This window comes from Urocampus carinirostris, chromosome 14 (genome assembly GCF_059441175.1).
Source record: "Urocampus carinirostris isolate Australia breed hairy pipefish chromosome 14, RoL_Ucar_1.0, whole genome shotgun sequence".
NCBI classification, from domain to species: domain Eukaryota; kingdom Metazoa; phylum Chordata; class Actinopteri; order Syngnathiformes; family Syngnathidae; genus Urocampus; species Urocampus carinirostris.
Genome location: NC_142362.1, coordinates 28,916,197 through 28,936,992, shown reverse-complemented (window position 1 = coordinate 28,936,992; position 20,796 = coordinate 28,916,197). Strand labels below are relative to the sequence as shown.

The 20,796-nt window shown below is 38.8% G+C and overlaps 1 protein-coding gene across 2 annotated transcripts in view; it reads left to right on the top strand.

Moving 5' to 3' along the window:
• Positions 1–20,456, top strand: part of gpr156 (G protein-coupled receptor 156) — a 34,032-nt gene extending 13,576 nt beyond the window's left edge. For both annotated transcript variants that reach the window (XM_088352802.1, XM_088352803.1), the window contains exons 2-10: positions 832–984; positions 2,501–2,628; positions 5,894–6,029; positions 8,384–8,494; positions 8,581–8,706; positions 11,254–11,349; positions 11,918–12,154; positions 17,814–17,972; positions 18,376–20,456. In XM_088352802.1, the coding sequence (XP_088208928.1) occupies positions 868–984; positions 2,501–2,628; positions 5,894–6,029; positions 8,384–8,494; positions 8,581–8,706; positions 11,254–11,349; positions 11,918–12,154; positions 17,814–17,972; positions 18,376–19,542 (2,277 nt within the window). In that variant the 5' untranslated portion in view covers positions 832–867 and the 3' untranslated portion in view covers positions 19,543–20,456. The remainder of the gene's footprint in view (positions 1–831; positions 985–2,500; positions 2,629–5,893; positions 6,030–8,383; positions 8,495–8,580; positions 8,707–11,253; positions 11,350–11,917; positions 12,155–17,813; positions 17,973–18,375) is intronic.
• Positions 20,457–20,796: the final 340 nt, after the last annotated feature.

Here is a 20,796-nt window from a genome sequence, read left to right as displayed (position 1 = left end):
CTACGACCACGATTCGTTCGCGAGGGTTTCCCGCTCCTTCTGCCCAACGAGCATTTAAAATGATTGAAATAAATGCAAAGGATATAGATAGATAGATAGATAGATAGATAGATAGATAGATAGATAGATAGATAGATAGATAGATAGATAGATAGATAGATAGATAGATAGATAGATAGAGAGATAGATAGATAGAGAGATAGATAGATAGAGAGATAGATAGATAGATAGATAGATAGATAGATAGATAGATAGATAGATAGATAGATAGATAGATAGATAGATAGATAGATAGATAGATAGATAGATAGATAGATAGATAGATAGATAGATAGATAGATAGATAGATAGATAGATAGATAGATAGATAGATAGATAGATAGATAGATACTTTATTCATCCCCTTAGGGAAATTCACACTTCCAGCAGTCTACCCCATTGTTTATTAACAGATTAACATGATGCCCTAGGGGTGCTTGTAGCAGAGTGGATGACTGGAGATGTAAAACAATTATGACTATATATGCAGTATTAAGACAACTGCACATTAAGTGAAGAGGATCGATGTAAGTTTTTAGTTTTTCCTTGCCCTCGTGTAGGTTTTAGATCAAGGGATAGTGTAAACATAGTCTGTACCGCCTTTTGAGACTTCTTGTGATTAAGGGTTATACAAATAAACATGACATAACTTGACTTATTATTCATCATTGGATTGGCAGAGCAAGAAAGAAATATGTAAATTCTAGCATATAAAAAAGTTGTATTGTATAACCTTGATATAAGACTATAAATACAGCAAGTGACTACCCCCCTCTCTATTTCCCTCCTCAGAATGTGCACATGAATGTGGACTGACTGAGGTCAACCATGGATCCAGAGTGGAACTGCAGCTCCCGCTGTGACTCCCCACTCTGCCTCAGCCACTCGGGGCTCCAAAGGCAGGACAGCATGGAGTTGTTGCACAAACTCTGCAGCCTCAGTAGGGTATGGAGTCAATGGAGTCTATTCATTTTCACCCTTTGAATTCGGCACATGTCATACAGAAGCTTGTTTGAAAGATTTTTTCCACAACTATTTAAAACATTTCATTTCTGTTGTAACTTGATACCATTAAACTATGTTAGACTGATTTGAGGATCTTTATTTTGACAAAGGTAGTACTTCATTGTCATCCAGTGGCAAATTTTGAAAAGCTTTTTGCGATGATTACTAGAATTACTAGAATTACTATTCAAAGATCTTAATAGCTTGAGAGTTGCTCTAGTTTGACATGAGACCATGTTTAGTGTACCGCAGGAAATTGCCATTTTTGATCTTTGTGAAAAGGCATGACACTGTTGAGTATCTTTGTTTCCTTACAGTGACCAATCGAATAACAGTAACATTCATCCATATCATTAGGTGGCAGCAGATTACAATTTTTTTCTCTTCATATACAGTAATGCCTTGTTTTTCACGTGGATTCTGTTCCAAAATCGTCCAGAGATAGACAAAACCTGCAAAGTTTTAATTGCTTTTTTGATTATCTATTTTTTACTTAAAAACAAACCCAATTTACAGACTCACGTATTTGTTTAACAATTAAAATACTGCACTTCTGTATTTTAATTTTATTTACAAATAACTTCTTTACTGTCAGATTATAATTTTAATTTTAATCTTCGTATTTTAATTGTACAACTGTATGGATTAAGGACTCAATCCATTTTACTTTACATGATACTTCAAATTGAGGTTATGGTAAACTGCACATCTTTTCCGTTTCTGTCCTACAGAAACCATATACTTATCTATTACAGAAATGTTTACCATGGATCGCCAAAGAACCACATGTGGCTCCAGAGCAAGTTTAGCGTGTGAAAAAGTCCAAATTTGTTGGCAATAGAAAGCATCTACACATCTACTCTAATGTGTAGTTTTCCAGATCCTGGACTCTCAACTATTTGCACTTACACACTGTATTTAATTACAAGATCATGACAAAAATAAATGTACCGTGATATACAAAAAAAAAAAAAATAAAAAAAAAAAAGAAAAAGAAAGCATCTTCCTTTGTTTAGCCAATCAGAATGCAGAAAACAATGCACAATAAAAATCCACGAAGTAACAAAACTGCTTTAAGTAAACTGCGAGATAGGAAGCGATAACTGTAACACTTATCTGCTCATGAGGTAGTAAAGGCAAATATATGTAAATATCATTGGCTTGATGAAGCTGTTTAGGATTGCAATGCAATGCAAAAAATGATAAGAGACTCGGTATTGGCATATATAAAAAAATCCAATACATTTTTTTCTCTTGGTCCCAGCCCTCTGCCATTTTTTTTAGCCCAAACCTGCCTTTAAGGTTCAAATCAACTTTTTTCTGCTTACTTTTTTGTCTGACCAATTATTTCTGAGGAAACAATCTCAGTTGAAAAACACCATAATAATAAAATGTGGTCCATTTTGGAACAATACCAACAAAACGTGGTGCAAAATAAAACCTTTTATTTTCTTAGACATCTGTGGAGCTTCCGAAACGTTCTTTGTCTCCGGTGTTGAGCGCCGTGATGTGGACGTTTCTTTCCTGTGGAATCCTGCTAGCCTTCGGCTTCTTACTCTTCACCCTGCGCTTTAAAAACAACAGGTGTGCAGCACGGAATCTTTTCAATTATTATCATTCAATGACATAACGTATAATTATGTTTTCAGAAGCAAAAAAAAGAATTTTTTGTATTGTTTTATCCTTAAAAATGATTACAAAGGGTTTGGCACTGCTCATCAGTAAGTATCAAGCCTTTGGGAATAATTTCCGTATGTCAAATCATATATATATATATATATATATATATATATATATATATATATATATACCACAGCCATATCCCCCTAGTGGGAGGTGGCTAGAGTCATTTCTGACTCTTTTTTTGGGAGATTAATTTAGAGGTGGGGATTCCCAGCCCCCTCGCTCAACCCAACTGAGGTGTTGGGAGTCATTAGGTGACCAAACCACCCAATTCCAACCCCTAATGCTGACGCCAAGCAGGGAGGCAACGGGTACCAATTTTTAAGTCTTAGGTATGAGTCGGCCTAGGCTTGAACCACAACCTCCCAGTCTCGGGGCGGGCGCCATACCCCCAAGGCCACCGAGTCATAAAAATAATAATAATAAAACATTGTATTTTGAAGCTCCTTTCAGGACACCCAACGAGCTGTACAGATGAGTAGGACACAACAACAAAGGAAAAATAAAACAAGAGTAAAACAAGCAAGTAATAAATAGCCAATAAAACACATTGTAGATAAAACAGAGCGGTGTGTGAGGAAATATGGTCAAGAATAGGCAAGTCTGAAAAGGTGAGTTTTTAGTCAGTTGACTCTTTCTTTCAAAAAAAATATGACAATATTTCATCATCATCGTATAGTCAGAGAGGGATGACGTTTCGCGCTCATCGGCAGGAACGCGATCGCCATGGTGACTGAAATCATGTGATCACTTTACCGAAAGGTTCATGCATCATTCATGCATCAGTTTAGAGTTCTTGCAATGCAATTTTATTTTGCAAGCAAAGTGCCCTTGTGTTTATGTTAGATATTAGAGGGATCACAAAAGCAAAGTGAAAAGTTCTGCTTGAAATGCATCCTTCCAGAAAAGCCGTTTTTCTCAGAAGTATTCTTGGAAACGAGTGCTCAGAAACTTACGAATGTTCAACTGTTTTTTACTAAACAATGGTAAAAGCTCGACACATACGGTTTTTTAATTAAAGGTGAAAGTTCAAGCTTTCTAGCTAGCTCTATGTCCTACGCCTATATAGCTACAAAGAATTGTAGGCCTTCAAAATGTAGGCAACATGGCAAAAAGTGGATGCTCCTCCAATTTGAGAATGAGTTAATATGGCATTGAATGAGTTAACTGTAGTTTTGTATTATATGTTATCTCTACATTAAATTATGTATGTATTTATTCGTAACATTTTATTAGAATTAGAATTTTCTCTATTGTCTTCAAGTGAATATTCTTTACAACCGTGGTTGGCATTCCTGAAAGAAAACAAAAGAAAAGTATATGCATACAAGCATTTGTTTTACCTAAAAAACTCAAAATTTAGGAGGTTTTTATCGACAAAGACAGCGAACCACATTTGCTCGTCATGGGATGCAATGGGAATCGAGCTTGAGTCGTGGCAGTAGGAGCGCCGTTGATGACATAAGAAAGGGCATTCGATTTGATCTCATCTCACTATTTTTACTCAGAGTACCACCTTGTTCTACCTTTTAGTTTTAAAGGCCCCAATGATTTGGTCAATCGTCGTACCACGTTGTTTTGGCTGCAGTCATTCCCATAATGATCCATTACAACGTTGTTCAACACCACCGTAATGGAGCATTAGGGGAATGAGTTCAGCCGAAACAAGGTTGTACAACGATAGACCAATCACGTTACGATTAAAAAGGCGAGACAACGTAGTACTGTGAGTAAAAACAGTGTAATAATGAGATCAAATTTACTGCCTTTTCCATGTCAGATACCTAGTGGTCTAGTGATATCACAGTGTTTTTTTTTCTCAAAATATATTTTATTTATTAATATTATTATTCAGTTCTATTAGTAGGCCTGGCAAAGACAATATTGACAGACATTAAGCCGGTCCTTTGTACAGAAATGGTTGCTGACCACAGGTTTACAACAAGATTAGATAGGACACTCCAGGAAAAAAAACGTAATATTTAAAAGAAAAAAATAAGATAAAACAAATGTCAGGATAAATAGGCAAAAATATTTACAAGGCAGTACTTTGAAGCTGAAGTTGGAATTGCTTTTAGAACCTTGTGTTTGTATTTTAATTATTTTTTTACTTTAATTCAAGTATGTATGTATGCATATCTTATTTATTTGTATTTTCAAATATTTTCTATTTTTTTAAATTCATTTTTTGTAATTAAGTTTTTATATACATGTTTAGTTTCACTTTAATTTGTGTTGGGTTTGATAGTTTTTGGCCCTCAATACAGCTGAGGCCATTTTTGTTGTTTTCTTTTAAATAAGGAGCTGAATGCTGTGTTTCTTCAAACGAGTGCTGATGATTTTTCTTTATATTACATTTTCAAGTTTACATGAGAAGAAAATTTTGGGATATTGTGTATCATTAACTGCCTCTTCGTGGTAAAAGATACTTCGTTCATTAAAATTAAAACAATATTTAGTTCAATAGTAAGCACAAGTACGTTTTTAAGTAATCGTAGGTCAAGACATTTGCATTTATTCTACAAAAGCAAAATTTAATATGGCCGCTTGGGATCGTTGGTGGTCAGGAGCTGCAGTACTCAATTTGGCCGACAGAGGACGTTAGAGACCTCTCAAAAGCAGACATTTATCGATTTTGTTGGCATTTATAAAGAGGGGGCTTGACATAAAAGCTAAAGACACAAACAGAAGCCTAAAGTACAACTGTGTAAATTTTCACAAAAATCTGCTTAGCCGTTTTGGAGTCTATAAGTCACACACAAACACATGCACACACACAAATCAGGACTTATGAAGTAGTTAGATAGATTAGATGGATCAATTTATATTAGATTTAGATTAGACTTAGATAACCGAAAGATAGACATATTTGTCCACCATTTTATTGCTACGGGGACCCAACAACATCAGAAAACTGGGGGAAAAAAGATAAGTTATATGGTGTGTTTTGGTCACTTGCAGTCTATGTAGTTTGTATTCTTCCTTGTGCTTTTTATCACACATTTTTGGTTGCACTACACAGTACAGCAGCATCTAGTGGACAAATAATGCGTACTGTCCCTTTAGCTGTGATTCAAACAGCTATTAGCAAACACAATAATACAATTTTTAAAAAAACATTTTATAACTCTTTGTCATTCCCAATCCAAACCTTCTTTCCCACAAGGATAGTGAAAATGTCCAGTCCCAACCTAAACGTCCTGAGTCTCTTCGGAAGTGTCCTCACCTACAGCAGCGGTTTCCTGTTTGCTGTAGACGCACGACCCCACACACAGATGGAAGTGTCTATAGCATTACTTCACGTAAGTAATGTACTGTACATCGCATATCTGAGAAAATGTCCAAAATATCTATTCTTCTATTTTTATTACCATCATTATTATCCTCAAAAGACCAGTAAAATCCACCTGTATTATCTGTTTAATGGGTGCCCCCTTGGTGACTTGCACGCCACTGAAAATGACATCACAGTTGCTCAAGCCACTGAAAAGGACCAATCACGGCCCTGTTTAGAAAACGGGAGCTGTAATTGGTCATTTCCTGACCAACTGTGATGATGTTTACAGTGGACTTGGGTACTGCTGGTTTCTCAAAGTTCATGAGTTCACAGTACACATGAGATCAAAGAAATAATCCCATACCTACCGCGACCTTGATGTACAGCTCTATGATGAATCAGATCCTTGTTGGATTCTTGGTCTGGGGTAGCTCGCCACTCGGAACACCGAGACTTCCAAGGGATCGAGGAATTTTGCGGGAGAAGAAAGAACTTAGCCTTTGAAATAAAGGGAATACAAAATAAATATATTCAGTCTTTGTTTTTAGACTAAAATTTGACAACGTCAAGCCATCTGCTGCTTCGTGTCATCTATCTATCTATCTATCTATCTATCTATCTATCTACCTACCTACGCTGGTCATATCCCTCGAGAGGGGTGACCGACAGCAAGACGAACACATACACAAAAAGAAAGAAAGGAAAAAGTAACAAAAAACACACACAATTTTTTTGGACCATGGCCAGCCCAAACACCCAAACAAGTTAAGCACCTCGGCACCCAAGTTGGTCATGCTTTTGTCCCTCCAGATGATATGGGACACAAGAAAGCAGGCCATTATTAACACTCCACTTATTGAAACATGAATATTTTGTTTGTTTGTTTGTTTGTACATGATTCAATTGTTTGTTTGTTTGTACATGATTCAAATTGAATCTTTTCTTCCGGCGCCGTCACGAATGGCAGCCACTCCAGCAGCTCCCGTGTTATTTTCGATTGTTCTCGATTGTTCTCAGCTCAGGGATGCTGCTGGAAATGTGAATTTCCCTTCGGGGATGAACAAAGTATCTATCTATCTATCTATGTCACTCGGGTGACACAACACACTCTTCTGTTCAACAGCAGTGGCCAACAGCTTTCACTGGTTTACCCCTGCCGCATCCTACAGGTGCCCTGTTCATCCCCTAGAACGCAACTAAACTTCACACTATCCTTTCACAACACCTCTCCACTCATATCATCAGCAAGAACTCTAGCTCCTGAATCTGTTACCATGAGAAATGTTTTCTTAGTGCATCAAGGCAACTTTCTAAAACTACAAAGAGAAACAGAAACAAAACTCGGGTTTTTTGTCTTTTGTGAATCACACCGTCACTGGTGGAATCAAAGGAAGAAATGGAGAGATTTGGTTGTCCAATTACAAGCAATGTTTTGCTAACGATTGCTATGATAATCGCAAGTTCTGTCTGTCGTCTACGCTGGCGTGCATGCCCTGCCTGCAGAGAGTAATGACGAAAGACTGGCTATGGGCACTCGCTGTCATGCCTTTTATTTATTTTCAACTTGTTTTTTAAAGGGGGCTACAGACCCCAAACAAGTGTCTTAATCGTGGCACAATGTGTTACTTTTCTGTTCTGGACATTTCCCTGTGGATTTGATCAAAATGTAAGAAGTTTATGTGAATGAGTTCATGTTTATGGCTGTTTAAGCGTGCGGCTTAAAATCTGGTGCGGCTTGTACAAAAACAAAGTTGAGTTTCTGTCAAGACCAGAACAGAAGGAGGACCCAGATGCGTAACGTTACTCACAAGTTTATTGAGATATAGAGGAAAATCAGCACCAGCGATCCGGTGCTCGCTGGACGTGGAAAGCAAGCCGCTCACGGGATCAGAGCATGTTCTGAATGCGGAAGTGGATCTTCCGGAGCGGGAGATCATAGCGTGGTTAGACGGGAAAAAACAGGTCGTTAGCCGGGACGAGAGATCAGAATGTGGTCGGGGTAAAAAAACGGGTCGTAGCAAGAGACAAACGAGGCAATCAGGAACAGACGAGTAGAAAACGGGTGAGGAAACGGGACTGACGGGAGTCAGAGTCAAAAATGCTTGCCTTGTGAAAAAAGAAGTTCGCTGATGGACTGACCAATGGCGAGTGAGAACACTGAGCTTAAATAGGAGGAGGAACCAATAAGATAACCAATACAATGAGTAAACATGATAGTTTATTTCTTAAATTTGCGCTTGCAGCTTTTAATCATGTGCGTTCCGTCGTCCGTAAAAATTAATTAAGTAAAGTGGGAAGTCTCCAAGGCATCTTAAAGTGACAACTTACACAGCCATATTTTCTTTTTTTCCATGATGACGCCATACTGATATCCCACAGGCTCGAGTTTGGACCTTGTGTCTTGGCAGCACCATGGTGTTTGGACCAATTTTAGGGAAAACATGGCGGCTGTACAGAGTTTTCACCCAAAGGGTGCCTGACAAGAGAGTGGTTGGTATAGCTGATCCCTTTAACCATCAGCAGATGAGAAATTGCATTGTCGCAACTAATTTCCTTTTTCAATTTTTTAACATCAGATAATTAGAGACATTCAGCTCATGGCCATGGTGACTGTCTTGATTCTGGTGGACATGCTGATCCTGACTGCCTGGAATCTCTCAGATCCTATACGCTGTTCTCGAACGATAGCCGCCGTTGTCAAGGTACCAAATTTTCTGCACCCGATTATAAGACGCTCAACCCCTCCAAAAAGTCTTTTGTGATATAATGCGCACTGGACTATAAGGCGCATATAATTAAAACTACAGTTAGAGCAAGGGTTGCATGATAAACAGATACATTTAAATTATTGATTTTTTGGAACATAGAGTAACATTATGACAACTGGTTTCACCACTAAAATTAATTCATTCATTCATTAATGCGCTGTGTGCAACGAGACCTTGTCTAGTGTGCCACGGGAAATTGCCCAATTTTATTAATTCATTTGTATTTTATTAGTATTTAAATAAAACATAGCTTTCTGCCATTGATCGTCCTGCTGTAACATTCATCCGTACCGGTAGGTGGCAGTATTTACTTTCCCTCCTTTTCTTAAGTAATTCTCTGAACATGAGACGGAACCGGTACAAATATCTACTAACCCATTGTTTTTCAGCCAGTGTGCCGGGGCACACTAGTGTGCCGTGAGAGACCTTATCTAGTGTGCCGCTGGAATATGCCCGATTTTATCTTTCCAAAAAATCAGGCCAGTATTTTTGCAATCTTCATACAAGGAACTGTAATAGTCATCCATATCAGTAGGTGGCAGTAGATTTTTATATACTTTTTATATACTAATTATCTGCTCATGAGGTAGCACACTATATTTAATAACTTAATTTGTTCAACAAAGCGGTTTAATATTGCACTGTAAAAAAATTAACATAAATAAAGCACATCATTCTTTTTGATTTTAAGTATTATTTTCTTCCTTTTATATTCTAATTATCTGCTTATGAGGTAGTACAGTGAAATATTTGACATAACTTCCTTTTCAAACATTTTCGACGGAAGGTGTGCCTCAGAACTTTTTTATAAATAAAAGTGTACCTTGGTTCAAAAAGGGTTGAAAAACACTGTATTAACCAACAGAATATAATTAAATAAATTTAATAAAGTAAAAATCTTAATTTAAATATCTTTATAATCCCACAAAAAATTTTGAAAAAAGGTTAGAATTTATAAAATCATATTTTGTATTAACGGCGCAGTGGTTAGTGCATGTGCGGCACAGTTCTAAGGTCTTGGGAACCTCCTGTGTGGGTTCAAATTCAGCTACCGGACTTCCTGTGCAGAGTTTGTATGTTCTCCCCGTGCTTGCGTGGGTTTCCTCCGGGCACTCCGGTTTCCTCCCTCATTCCAAAGACATGCATTTCAGGTGGGCTCCCGCACCTCTGCGACCCTACTGAGGATAAGCGGTTCAGCTAATGATGATATTTTGTATTAATAGAAAATCTTTTTCCCCCTTTTTTTTCCAAAAAAGTCAAGTCAAGTCATGTTTATTTGTGACACCCTTAATCACAAAGAGTCTCAAAGGGCTGCACAGACCACAGATTATTGCAAATCACAGACTATTATTACACAATCCCCTGATCTAAAACCTACATGAGAGCAACGAAAAACTCAAAACCCTCAACATGAGGAAAACTGCATAAAATATAGCTAAACTTGAAAACAGATGAAACATAAAATACAATCCCAAATCACAGCAAAATTATTAACCAGTATGAATAAATTGGTTTACCTCCTGACCCACGGTGACCAAAAATGATGATAAAAATGTTAATGTTAACAGTTAGTACTTTTAGTGTACCAAAGTGCTCATACCAGGTATTACCTATACTTTATATTGTCATTTTGGCAACATGATAATTTAAGCAAAAAATCAACAACAGGAAACTGGTGCTGGCAATTCATCTTTAAACATTTTTTACGGATGGTGCGCCTCAAATTGTTCTCATGAAAATAAGTGTGCCTTGTGTTAAAAAGGTTGAAAAACATTGCTTTAATGGTTACTGTGCTGTCCTCATTACGCCAGTCAGACATTTAGTGATCGACGTCCCGAATAACCAGACTTATTTTCTGTAGTTGCCGTTTATTCAGACAATGGCCTCAAACAACTACTCTTATAAGGTCGCCTTAAAACTAAAAAGTGCAAAGAAGTCCCATTAGATTGCTCACTATCCAGATACATTCTAAGCCAGGGATGTCAAACTGACTTTGGCTCTATGTTTGACGTGCCTCTTTAAAGCTACGATAAAACAGGAGAACAACAATTCATACAAGATTATGCATAATTATTGTTGAAAGGAACAAAAAAAACGTTTGCAATGACCGTTCAAAAGTTGGCATCTGAGAGGCCGTAGAAGTTCTGCGCTTCTCTCTTGTTTTCTTTTAGCAATAAACAATTGACAGGTTAACCACCCGAGGGCACTCGAAGACCACTCTATATATTGCCCAAAGGAAAAAACAGTTACCGTATGCCGTATAATTTAGTTGTAACTATGGATTTCCTATTTAATTCACCGTATTTTTTATTAGGGACACTCAATTATAAGGCACAGTTTGAATTTCTAGCAGGATTTTTAGGTGTGCCTTATGGCCCAGAAAATACGGTAAGTTTAAAAATGTTGTGTTAATCAAAAGTAATGGTCGATGTGCTTTTTGTTTTTATGTGAATTGTTGTTGTTTTTTTTTTTTCATTTCAGATGGTGGAGAAGGACATCTTCTATTCTTTGTCTCAGCTGGAGTCTTGCTCTTCCATATATTCAGATCTGTGGATTATTATCATGTTTTTGAAAAAGGTTCGTCATATCCCACCTCTGTTCACATATGACTAAGTAATCATGTGAGGGGCTTATTGGATTTAACATTAAGTTTGGTTTCCATCCTGAAGAGTAGTTGTATAGTCTTGTGGGAGGGCTGCAGGAAAACACAATACATTATTTTGACAGTAACCCCTTCGTTTATCGCATTATAAGCGAACTAGCAAAGAACCAAGAGGACAGAGTACTAATAAAGGTAAGAAGACGAGATGTGATAGGAGTAAAACCTTTGGGGTAATCAAGACAAGTGACAACAGCTCTGAGGGGAGGGGGGGGGGACTGCGGTTACAATTGAAATAGAAATAAGGTAAGGTTGAGAGAGAGATGAGAGCGTGGAGCTAGAGATAAAGAGGGAACCTACAGAGAAACGGGAACCTGAGTGCAGATCGTGACACGAAGAAGAAAATCCTACTTTTGCCCTTAATAAGGTGTTAAGATTAGAGTTGTTTGTTATAGTAATATTATCATTAAGTTAGATTTTCCCCTTGTAGTTCAACCTTACTTGTGTTATCGAAACCGTAACACAGCTTGTCCTTGTTCCCTTCAGGGGTGTCTCCTGCTTTACGGCACATATTTGGCCGGCCTGACCAGTAATGTTAGTCACCCTCCGGTCAACCAATCTCCCACAATCCTCAGTGCCGTCACTTTGGTCACCGTCTGCGCCGGCGTGGCCGTTCCCGTGTCCGTTTTTATGCCGGCTTGGCCCAACGTGGTCTACGGCGCCGTGGCCGGTGCCATTTTCATCTGCACGCTGGCTACCAACTGCATGATCTTTGTGCCCCAGGTAAGAAGCTAAAGCAAAAACTCGTTTTTGGGGATTGTAAGTAAACCCAGGGTATGGGGAATTGATTGAGCGCCTATAAAGCATTTTCACTTGTGAAGGCAGCACTTCAAAACCCAATGTAGCTTTGCAGAGCTTGTTAGTATTAAAAGGCATATTGTCTATTATCTAGCACCTTCTAGTGGTTAGAAATGTGATTATTTGAAAAAACAAAAACAAGAACAACAATATTTATTTAGATCAGTGTTTCTCAACTGGTGGGTCGGACCCAAAAGTGGGTTGCTGACCAAGTCAGACCAGTCAAGAACAAGTGATTTAGATAATAAGCCACAATACAAAAACTATTGCATTTTTTAAAAATACTTGTAGGGTGAGAAATTAGAATTTAATTTATATAACATGACCCTTATCTAAAGGGAGCTGACATAATTTTCTGCCATCTTGGTGCTACGAATACCGACAAAAAAAAAGCTGGGCAAACACATGAGAAGTAAAATGGTTTTCAGTCACCTTGAAACTCCATAGTTTGGATTATTTCTTGTGCTTTTTAGCACTCATTTTCAGTTGCACAAAACCAACGGTCAGCAACCATTTTTCTACCAGGGACCGGTTCATTGTCTGACAATATTTTCACGGCCTGATCCAAAGGCGGCATTGAACATGTTTGCACTTTTTCTAAAAAAATGATAATAAAGACATTATAACATTTAAAATATTAATTTAAATAATGTGTAACATAAGTGATAATGAAGCTGTTGGTTTAGCCAATCAGATTTTGAGTTGGCGAGGCTGCACCTGCAAGCGGGCCTTGGAAAATATTATTGCCTCTAGGGTGGTACCAGAAGTATCACGGCAAAAATGTGAAAAACAAATATCCCTGTGTCCATTGCTTCTGTCAAACAGACATTTTCAGCCCTAAATCATGTAAAAACCTATACCAGAAATACGACTGGACAAGCTGGACTTTCAGCATTAGCTTCGAGGGTAGTAGAAAATACCTTCTTGGTGGAGCTGAAACACAGATGATCTGTATGGTGGAAAAATTTAAATCTTGAGGAAAGAAAAAAGGTTGGATTTTGTGCACAAATACGAACAATGTTTCATGAGTAAAATGTGGCTGTATTCCTTAATAATTTTGCAGTTTTCAAGAGGTTATTATTGATGCTTTTTATATGTGTCGCAGCTGCAACTGCAGTAAATGTTTCATAGCTGTAAAATAGTTAAGGTTGGATTGATTCAGATGTAGAACTACTGAAGGCTTGGGTGTGAAATGCAAGACCCACCACTGGCTATTACAGAAGGGTGAGTCAAACACAGAAGACAGCTTTATGAGCCACTGTGTGTCATCTGGTGTCTTTTACTTTAGTCTTAAGGAATGTTTCGGAAGGAGAAGGAAATATTTTGGCGATGAGATTTTCGCTCTGAATAATCAAGGATCCAACTGCTACTCCTCCCCTTACCTTGTCCCAATAGATGGCCCTCGATACCTTTCAAACAGACCTACCAGTATATGAAATACTTGTATTAATCTTAACAGAACACTGTGTATAATTTGACCACTTGGTGTCACTGTATTGTGTAGTGCAGAGGTGTCAAACTCATTTTAACTCGGGGGCCACAAGATAGAACAAACATTCTCTCAGGGGCCAAACTAGTAGATTAGAGAGAAAGAAAAAAAGAGAGAGAGATAGAGAGAGAGAGAAAGAGAGAGAGAGGGAAAGGAATAGAGAGAGAGACGGAGAAAAGGGGAGAAGGAGAAAGAAAGAGAAAAAGAAAGAGAGAGAGAAAGGGGGAGAAAGAGAGAGAGAGAGAGAGAGAGAGAGAAAAATGGGGAGGAAGAGAGAGAGAGTAAGAGAAATGAGGAGTAAGAGAGATAGAGAGAAAAAGGGAGAAAGAGAGAAATACAGGTACAGCGTTTGTGAGAGGCACCTGGCTTTGGCGACATCACATGGACGTATTTCAACCTGCTGCTTGTTTTTCTTTTGTGCTTCCCTGAGTGTTGTCTTGCAGGCCGGATTCAATCCCTTAGAGCAGGGGTTGGGAACCTTTTTTGCTGAAAGAGCCGAAAAAAAAACAAATTTTAAAATCTAATCCTAGGAGAGCCATATGTATATTTTAATACCAAAAACAGCTAAATGGAAGAGGAAAATCAACGAGTTTATAGTATAATAAGACAGAATTTATTTTGAACAACATTGTAAGTTAATAACAAAAACTAACAATTATTTATAATTATAACAATCAACTGGTCTGCAGGCTGAGGTTTTATTCATATCTGTCCATGTTTACTTGCCCGCTCTGCTTGTTCACTGCTGTCTGAGGCCCTCAGGTCAGCAATTTCTTATCTAAATCGAAGAAGACCAACAATATATATATTATAATAAGACTCTGTTATAACATGTTGTTCAAAATAAAATTAAAGGTATTTATTAATAAGAAAAGTACTTCTGACTTACTATTAATGCGACTTTTGGTGTTGCATGGTTTTGCTGATGGCTTCGTAGTCCGGTTGATAGGTGGTGAGGTTCAGCTTCATGCAGGCGTTTAGGCTTCCATCTTTTAAACGTGATCGCAGGTTGGTTTTGATGTGTTTTAGGTGTGAGAACGACTGTTTGCATGTTTAAGTAGATCCAAACATGGTCAATACAGCAAGTGCCTCCTGATGTAGAATACAGTGGAAGCTGAGGATGGGTCTGTTCTGCTCACGAAGCAGCGCTACAAATCCTCTGTTTTTCCCCACCATGCACGGAGCACCATCGGTACACACAGAAATAAGTTTATCCATTGGTAGATTCTTTTCATTTGCAAACTCCATGAAAGACTTGAATAAATTCTCTCCTCTCGTTGTCCCTTTTAGTGGCAAAACGGCAAGACTTTCCTCACGCAGCGAGTCACCGTCAACATAGCGTGCAATAATACTGAACTGGGATAAATGACTGACATCTGTTGATTCATCCAAAGCGAGGGAAAAAAACTCCGCTGCATTTATGTCATTCACTTGATTTTATCTCCACTTGATTCGACATCACAGCACAGTTCTTGCTGAAAGCGGCATATCTTTTAACCGTTTGATTATTTTATCTTTATCCTTAACGTCGTCAAAAAGCTCGTTGGCCACATAAAGCATGAATGATTTGGCATAATCGCCATCTGTAAACGGCCTCCCGCTCCTCACAATTGCTAAAGAACCAGCAAAGCTAGCAGAGTTAAAATCACCTTGTTTGGCCCATACACGGAGCTGCTGCTGACTAGCCTGGACTGTGGAAAGTAGTTCTTGACAGGCCTTCTTTCTGTTGTCTCCCACTGGATATTTCGCTGAAAATGTGGCATGGCGTGTGTCGAAGTATCTCTTTATATTTGACCGTTTCATCGAATAAATTTTATCATTGCATATAAGACACACTGCACAACCTGCTCTCTCAATAAAGGCAAATTGCTCTGTCCATTCCTGCTGAAACGTACGGTAATCTTCATCTTTTTTCCTTTTCGTCATCTTCTTGATTAGAAGGGTTCACTCTGCATAAAAAAAGCTAACCAAAAACGAGGAAATATTACTTCTTTGCTTCAAAATGACTTGTGCAGATTGTTGTAAATTATCCATTAAAATTAGACTTTCCGGGTAGCGGACCCTCCCGCTCACCGGAGAACAGATTGGCTCTTAGCTGCGTGCCTGAACGAAAAGTTGCAGGTGAAAATATATATAAATTAAAATGTGTGTATTTATTTATTTTTTTTTTGACATGTTTTTTTCTGACTTTATTATTATTTATTTTGCTGAAGTAACATTATTAGTAAAATTATTGATTGATTTGTTTCGTTCAGAAATTTTCAGAGAGCCAGATGCCGTCATCAAAAGAGCCATATATGGCTCCCGAGCCATAGGTTCCCGACCCCTGCCTTAGAGGGCCAAATCCGGCCGGCGGGCCGCCTGTCTGACACCTCTGGTGTAGTGCAACTAAAAACAAGAGTTGGAAAAGTACAGGGAGGAATACAAACTAAAGTGACTCAAAACGACCAAAAAGCAAATTTTTTCTTTTCTTTCTAGCCTTTTTCACGTTTTTTTTTTACCCTTAGCAGCAAGATGGCGGACAATCATGTCAGCCCCCCTTAGGTGAGCCATTTGTTATGTAAAATAAGTACAAACCTTTGACCTATGTGTATTACAAAAAGCATGTTTAGATGACACATGATGTATGTTTGCTTGTTATTTAAATAAATAGTTTTTTTTTTCAATAAGTGAAGCTTTTTTTAACAACTAGGAGCCGCTAAATAATACACAATGTCCCTTTAAATAACTCAATCAAGGTGTGCTACCATAGTGATTGGCAGAAGATATAGTTATAATATTTTTCCTCATCCATTTGTCCATTCATATATCCTTTCTCCAACTATTATTATTCATGTTTCTACATTTTTTCTGAAGTTTTTAACTTACTACTGTCATGATTACCCAAGTGGAGCCACCTGGGGTAATCATGTGGCGCGCTGGAATGTGCTTCCTGATTGGTTAATGCTCCCTTTTTAAACGCGTTACGCGGAGAACTCTTTGTCGGAGGATTACTTTTTACCCCGTTTGACTCGCCTGATTTTCCTGTGTCTTTTTACTTGTTTACCTGATTCTGCATGCCTCCGATCCGACCTGCTTCTGTTCCACGCTACGATCTTCTCTTCAGTCCCGGTAAACTCGACCTGCTTCCGTCCCACGCTACGATTGGCTACGTGTCCCGAAGCTGTCTTCACGGCGTTGCTGCTGACGTTCGACGGTCATCGCGTCTCCCGCTAACCCTGTACGCTTCCCCAATTAAAAGACTTGTAACGAACGCTCTGGGGTCTCCTGCTCTGTTCTGGTCCTCCCTGACAACTACATTATTTTCTTCGAATGTAACTGGACATTTTGCAGTGTCGGGTTGCAATAATTGGAGAAAAATACAGTAAAATGAGGAAAAACACATTCAATGAGAATGATTATCCGCCGAAGAAAAAAGAAAAGTTACTTGAAAAGATGATTGTAATTCTCTTTTAGGACTCCTTTTCATTTATTTTTTTAATTTCAAAACACATAGACAGTCCTCATATTAAACTTAAACTTTAATTCACTTCTTGCAGCTATTCAAACATTATAGTCTGAAATAAATAAATTAATTAAAAAAAATGCCTGGGAGCTATACAAAAACATAACGAAATAATAGCTGGACTGGCTCTTTAATTTTCTACAAGGAAAACAAAAATAATTTTATGTAAAACTTCACATTGTTCACCTCGCGATTTCAACGTTCAAAACTTAATCTATACACTTAGAGAGATTTTAACAGTTATTATACCCGAATTGCAGCCGTGTAACACTTTACTAACCCTCTTTTTACAGGAAAAAAAAAGAGACAGAAGTCATGTTGTACCTTTGCAATGGCAGCTCAGGATATGAGCCTAACACAGCATACCATTCAAAGGGGAAATACTCTCTCTTGTGGTGGAAATTGCAACCTACACTCTAATAATCTTTCAAGAAAACATATATATATTAAAAGGCTGAAAATAATACATTGAAATTTTGTGGCCATCCATTCTTCACACAAACAATGTTATCAATAACAATAAATTGCTATTAGTAACAATAAAGACAATTTTAATTCTTTACTTCCTTTTCCACGGCCCATATGACCAGCTGAACGAATGGAGGCATTTTGAGGAAGATCACAACAACCCAAGTCAGATGGCAAAGTACTTCAGCAGCCCCACAAAGAGCCAACCCTCGGTCTACAGCCAGGAAGACGTCTACTTCCTCCTTGGAGAGAACAACTCTATGAAGAAGCTTCTCAACGAGGTAATTGAACATGCCTAGATTCTGATGGCGAGGGGTGAAATAGTGAGGAACGGATTTGCTTCCTGGGTTTGATGAAATCCACTCTATTCTTTATATCTTCCTGTGTGGAGTTTATATTTTACGTTTTTCTCCTGGTACTGATAGCTCGAAAAAGGGTGGTATCGGCACTGCTACCTAGTACCCATACTTGCCTATCCCTAAACATAATGATATTACTCTGCAAGTGATAGCATTAATTGGATTTGTGAGGAATTTACCACCTCTCACCCAAAGTCAGCTGGACTTGGCCCCAGCTAACCTGTAACCCTTAAGATTGCAAGTTTTAGAAAAACAGTGAACAAAAACCTTTATAGTCTGTAGCAAAGTATGACTTGTAAAAGTGGATGTTATAATTATTTCCCAGAAGGACGCTGTGATTGACAGCCTGCAAGAGCAGGTGAGCAACGCCAAAGACAAACTTCTGCGTCTGGTGTCTGCCAGCCAAACATCAGTGGAGCACGAGGCAGACAACCTCCAGTCGTCCCACAGTCAGACCACAGAACTTCCAGCTTCTCTACCCCAATGTGACGGCAAGTCAAGACATGCCCCTTTGTTGCCCCTACCCTCATCACCAGGTGGTCCAGGATCTTACGATCATCCCCCAGTAGCTTGTACAGTAACCCCTACGCCTACCTCACCTGCACCTTCCTGTACGTTAGATGCAGACCCACGCGAGTCCACTGTACAGGAACCACTCCAGTTTTCTGGATTCCTTCGGACAGCAGATGAGACAGCTCAGTTTGTTACCTCAATACAATCTCCCAGACTATTGAACCCCTTTGAGGTTGAAACTTTAAATAATGGACCTGCATCTCCTTTGGGACCAAATTCCAAACCATCTGGTTTCGTAAGTAGTGAGAAGTTGCAAGAGATCCTTCAAGAACTTAGTGTGGACACAGTCTTGGAAACAGTTCTCAAATCTTCAAGAAGCCCTTATCATAGACACACAGAAGTCTCCTCATTTTCACCAATATCTCTTCGAACACCCTGCTCTCCAAAGCCTCGTTTAGTTTTTCGATATCCCAGCATCTCCCCTTACGCCATGAGGAAACGTCGCCCACCATTCCGCTCACGCCGACGCGTTATGACGCCCCCTTGTCGTCACGCCGAGAGGCGCATGAGGGACAGCTGTCATAATCAAAAGAATCACCTGGAAGAAGTTCCCCGAAATGGGGTCATCACAGTTGACGGTCCCTCTGTCCAAGTTTCCAACAGTGACTTACAAGATGAGGAAGTTGATGGAGATACTCCCAGCCACGACGATAGATCTGACATTGAGGTGGTGTGCAACAGCAAAGAGATTGGTGCCCAACACAAACGGGACCCCCACCGATACTGGGATTCGGACTCAAGCAGCTCCACGGACTACTGCTTCTACCACAGACCGTATTGTGACTCATGCTTGGAAAGAGGCTCGCTGTTGTCCTCGGACTCTTCAGACTCGTCAGACAGTGAGTTCGACGGTTACAAGTTCTACAATCCTGCACATCCGGTAGTCTTCAAGGAGGACCTTAAGCCTACATTTGTGTAAGGACCAAAAATGATTGCCTGTAGATTACTGAGCATAACATACTGTAAGCATAACATTCAAGGTCATCAGATTTTATGTCATTTTAAAGACAGAAATGTTTAAAATATATGCTAGTTTACCAGCCGTTGCTATGTTTTATTGGTACTACCTTTTCAAGCTTAGTGTTTCTAATAGAGGCCTAGACAATTCACTGACAATTCCCAGAGCCAATAATATATACTTATTTTGCTTTCAAAAAGTAAAAAAATGTTCTACCACATACCATTTTTCTAGTGTGTAGTTCTATGTACAGTAAATCTAAAAGTTATCCTGCATTGCTATTGACACCCATGGTTACAAGTCGTTTAAAAAAACAACAACATAACACAATCATCCATCCATCTATTTTCTGTGCAACCAATCTGCACTAAGGTTCACAGGGGTTGATGGAGCCCATCCCAGCTATCTTTGGGCAGTGGGTTGGGGACATTCTGAACTGGTGGCCCACCAGTCGCTGAGCACACAGAGACACACTGTACAACCATTCACTCGCTTGGTCACAACTAGGGACAATTTGGACTGGCCAATCAACCTGACATTTTGGAATGTGTGAGGAAACCAGAGCAGCCAGAGAAAACCCACGCAGGCACAAGGGAGAACATGCAAACCCCGCACGGAGGGGCAGCAGCTAGATTTGAACCTTGGACCTTCGTACATTGGGGCTGCACGTTAACCACCCAGCCGCTGTGCCGCCATAATACAATCAATCAATTTTAAAAAGTGTTCAGCATATATTAAAATGTATGTCATTTTGTCCACATTGCTTTTTAGAAATGTACAAGATTATGAAACTTAAAAAATGCCAGTTTACTTTATGTAGCCTAGAGCAAGAAACCATCTCAGGGTAGGACATTAAAATTTAGACATCAAATCTTCATGAATGTTGCCTGTTTAAACAATCACAATGATGAAAAAAGTTGTGCAATCTTGTGTTGTACTGCCAATAAGGGAAAATTAAACTACAGTGGAACCTCGGTTCTCGACCATAATCCGTTCCAGAACCCTGTTCGAAAACCGATTTGTTCGATCACCGAAATAATTTTTCCCATTGAAAATAATGTAAATCGTTTTAATCCACTTGGTGTCACTGTATTGTGTAGTGCAGAGGTGTCAAACTCATTTTAACTTGGGGGCCACACGATAGAACAAACATTCTCTCAGAGGCCAAACTAGTAGATTAGAGAGAAAGAAAAAAAGAGAAAGAGAGAGAGAGGG